Below are 4,319 nucleotides of genomic sequence, written 5' to 3'. Positions count from 1 at the left end.
TTTTAATATTATTATTTTTAACTGACCGGGACAGGAAATCCGTTAAAAATTCATAACTTGTTCATCTGACGTCCGTTTTCGTCTGTCTTTTTACCGTTGTACTACTATTGACGAGGCCTTCGATTCTCATTTAGGTTGTGTCGGCTAAAAATCACTCGATCTAAAATTCGAGTTTTTAGCTGTCTACTGCTAAGCTGATACTTAGAAAAATCATAACTTCCTCATACGAAGTTAGATTTGGACGTTCTTTTTATACATACTCTCGGTTTAACGAAGTTAGAAAAATCACTCGGTTTAGCTGACTACGACTTTCATTTAGATCACTAAGGCTAAAAAGTAGTTTATCAAAAACTCACTTTTTACGTCATTCGGCACCGTGCCGGTTTTGTCGCGGAACTTCGACAGGTGATAACTTCTTCGTTATAACTCGGATTTCGGTATTCTTTATATATACAGAATCCTTTTCACGACCACTACAATTTTCTTAATAGATATCGGCTTTATCTAATATTTATTTTTGTCGCTCATTTTTACTCTTAATTAATTAAATCCTAATAATTAAGCATAAAACACATAATATTCACATAATTCCTTTTCATTTCTTCAAAATGAGTTACAAAGGTTAACCTAGACTATCACGTCAATATTAATTCCTAGCCTAGAAACACGGGCGTTACAGGATCGAGTAGTATGGAGAAGCCGGCGTCCGTGCATGAACTTGTAAAACCACAGAATTGGACATTTGTCCAGTTTGAGAAGACGTTTGCTACAGCTGTGTCTGGAGGTTGTAAAGATGTAATGTCAGGAGGTATGAAAGATCCTATGGTGGAGAAAACTCACACACCTTCGATGCCAGTTCTAGTAATTCAAGAGAGTATGCTTATTACTGATGTTGAAATTGAGTCAAGAGCCATGATCCAAGTAAAACATCCAAAGGTAATTTCAAATTTTAAAAGACTGTGTTTCAATGAAGGTTTTCTTGATATTGGAGTCTGGTATGTTGGAGGTTGATATCTGTTGTTAGACTTCCCGAATAAACAGGAAAATTCGAATTTTGGTGAGTGTGAAGCTCTAATGAATTTGGTAAAAGAGAAGAGGCAACCTATAAAAAATTTTGTAGTTCATGAAAGATTGATTTGGATAGAGATTCATGGTCTTCCTACAGTTGCATGGAGTGATCAAGTGTTCAAGTTGGTGGCACAAAAATGAGGTGAGGTGATGTTTTGGGAGGGCAATGAAAACTCCCCCGTTGCTACCAGACGTATGTGTTTTGCATATTATAAAAAAAGGAACTAAATGATTCGGTATTGGTTAAGGTGGGTGGTAGAAACTTTAACGTGGTGGTAAAGGAATTAGGTGAATGAGAGGTGGAGATAATGGAGGTAGACGACGAAGATCAAGATAGTCTGTCTGATATAGCTAATGGAGAGTATCAAGGTGCTGAAGCGGGACATGAAAATGATGAGGATGTAGATTTTTTGGGTGCTGGTAAAAACAATGATAAAGAGAATTGGTATGATGATGAAGGGATTAGTAAGGAAGACCAACGAAGGTGTGATTACAAACCATGTGAGTTTACAAAAAGGAGACATCATAAATTTAGGCGGTCGCCGGACATTCCTGATGGTTTTGGAGAAGAAAAACCATATAACGGTGATGCGACTACGTTTGAAGAAGAGATTGAGTTGGAAAATGTGACAAAAGTGAATAATATGGAAGATGTTGAAGGTAATAGGACGGTGACTAAAAGGAGTTGCTTACTAATTCGCCTTCAGTTAGCATTCCTCCTGGATTTGTTGCGAATGGTCATTCTATTGGGGTGATCAGCGGTGAGAAGTTAAAGACTTGGAAAAAATTCCTCGTGTGACGGGCTGTCACAAAGAAGTGCAAAGGCAAGTGAGGAAGAGTTGCAACAATTTATTAGTCGTGGTAATATTCTTGTATTCAAAATGGGTGATAAGGAGAAGGTTAAGGAGGTTTTGAGTGGATACGGGATTTTGAAGGTGAATCAATGAATTGTCTATCTTTAAACTTAGGAAGTGTCTGCGCTTCTGAAAAGCGGGAATGGGTTCGTGATTTGTGTGATGTTCATAAAGTGATATTTCTAGGAATTCAAGAAACTAGAATGACACAGGTTGAGTTACTTAAAGTTAAAAGCGTGTGGGGTAACATCAATTTTGATTTTGCTGCAAGCTCAGCCAAGGGGCGTTCGGGTGGTGTTTTATCGATTTGGGATCCGTTGTATTTTGCTAAAAGTAGGGTGATATGCACGGATAACTTGGTGATTGTTCATGGGAAGTGGGTTTCTTTTGATACTCCATGCACCATGATTAATGTCTATGCGCCACAACCTTTTGCTGAGAAGAAAAGACTTTAGGAGTATATTGCTAGAGTGATAGATAATCAGAATGAACCTTGTGTGGTGTTTGGTGATTTTAATGTTGTTAGGGATGCTTCAGAAAGAATGGGTACAAACTTCTGTAGTCAATCGGCGGCTGACTTTAATGATTTTTTATTTCAAATGGGTTTAGTTGATGTTCCTCTTACTAGAAGGCGGTTTACGAGAATTAGTAAAGATGGTACTAAAATGGTTCGTTTAGATAGATTCTTAATTTCTGAAGAGCTTTTGGATAAATTCCTAAATCTTATGTCTTGCATTATGGAGAGAAAACATTCTAACCATTGTCCTATTCTGCTCAAGCAAGGTGTAGCTGATTACGGGCCTACATATTTTAAATTATTTCACTCTTGGTTAGAAGACTCGGAATTTGATAGTATTGTGCAAAATAATTGGGGGATGTCTGGAGGTTCGGCTGGGTCTAATAAGTTTGTGCACTTTAAAAATAATTTGAAACACTTGAAACAGGTGATTAGAAGCTGGAAGAAATCGAAAAAACATATAAGAGATGGTCAAAAATTAACTTTGTCTGCTCGATTAGAGAAAATAGAGGGGGTTATTCAAGATGACCAAGTGACTGATGTTGTGATGCTGGAAAGACAGGAGGTTCTGAAAAAGCAAATGGATATTATCGTGTAGAAAGACTGGATATCATGCAAAAAACGAAATTGCAGTGGGGAGTGGAGGGAGATGAGAACTCCAAGTTCTTTCATGGTATGCTCAAGAGGCGATGGAAACAAAGACAAATTCATAGGGTCCTGAATGAAGGAGTGTGGGTTGAGGATCCGCCCATGGTAAAAAGCATTTTTCATGATTTTTATGCTGCCAAATTCAAGTTTTTCAAATTTATACCTATAATAGATCGAAGTGACTCTTTTGCTCGTCTTACCGAGAGAGTGGCTCGAAATATTCAAAAGCACGTGACAGAGATTGAAATTCGTGAAGCTGTTTGGTCTTGTGGCAGCGACCGTGCTCCTGGTCCCGATGGATTCTCTTTTCGTTTTATTAAGAAGTATTGGGATTTATTGAAAGAAGATGTAATGGGTTTTGTCCAGGAGTTTTTTACTAATGGTTTTATTCCTACAGGGTGTAATTCCGCTTTTATTTATCTTATTCCCAAGGTTGACAACCCCTTAACTGTGAAAGACTATCGACCCATTAGTCTTATAGGGGTGGAATATAAAATCATTGCCAAATTACTTGCTAATTGATTAGCTAAGGTGATCGATGAAGTTATTTGTCCGGAACAGTCGGCTTTTGTTCAAGGCCGACAGATTTTGGATGGTCCGCTTATGGTGAGTGAAATTATAAACCGGTACAAACGTAGAAATCGAAAGTTAATGATATTTAAGGTTGACTTTGAAAAAGCGTATGACTCTGTAAGTTGGGAGTATTTAGATCGAATTATGTTTTTCTTGGGGTTCCCGGACAAATGTCGAAGTTGGATTCGTGCTTGTTTGGTCTCTTCTAGATCTTCGGTTATCTTAAATGGAGCCACTACCGATGAGTTCACGTTGGCCAGAGGGCTTAGGCAAAGTGATCAGCTGTCTCCGTTCTTGTTTATTATAGCAATGGAAGGATTGCATGTTATTATGGAATATGTTGTGTCGAATGGTATCTTCAGAGCTGCGAAAGTAGGGTTGATGGGGCTGCAAGTTTCTCATTTATTCTATGCAGATGATGCTCTATTTCTTGGGGAGTGGGATGAAGAAAATATAAAAAGTCTTATTCGCATTATAAAATGTTTTTATATGATGTTTGGGCTCCAGTTAAATCTAGTTAAATCTAATTTGTTGGGAGTTAGGGTGGAGTTTCATGATTGCCAAGTTTTATCTCATCTTACAGGGTATAATGCAGCTACTTTTCCTTTTAAATACCTCGGGATTCCTATTGGTGAAAATATGAATCGTATTTATGCTTG

At 37.8% G+C, this 4,319-nt stretch overlaps 1 protein-coding gene across 1 annotated transcript; it reads left to right on the top strand.

The window, feature by feature from the left end:
* Positions 1-1,376: 1,376 nt before the first annotated feature.
* On the top strand, positions 1,377-3,609 carry LOC145131326 (uncharacterized). Its single transcript, XM_079066033.1, has 5 exons — positions 1,377-1,728; positions 2,037-2,298; positions 2,449-2,590; positions 2,867-3,004; positions 3,073-3,609. The coding sequence occupies exons 1-5, from the start codon at positions 1,377-1,379 to the stop codon at positions 3,607-3,609; spliced, it is 1,431 nt and encodes a 476-aa protein (XP_078922159.1).
* The last annotated feature ends 710 nt before the right edge of the window (positions 3,610-4,319 follow it).

The sequence above is a fragment of the Lactuca virosa genome, chromosome 8 (assembly GCF_052849685.1).
Source record: "Lactuca virosa cultivar CGN04683 chromosome 8, Lactuca_virosa_CGN04683_v6, whole genome shotgun sequence".
In the NCBI taxonomy this organism is placed as follows: Eukaryota; Viridiplantae; Streptophyta; class Magnoliopsida; order Asterales; family Asteraceae; genus Lactuca; species Lactuca virosa.
This window is presented reverse-complemented; position numbering and strand designations above follow the sequence as displayed.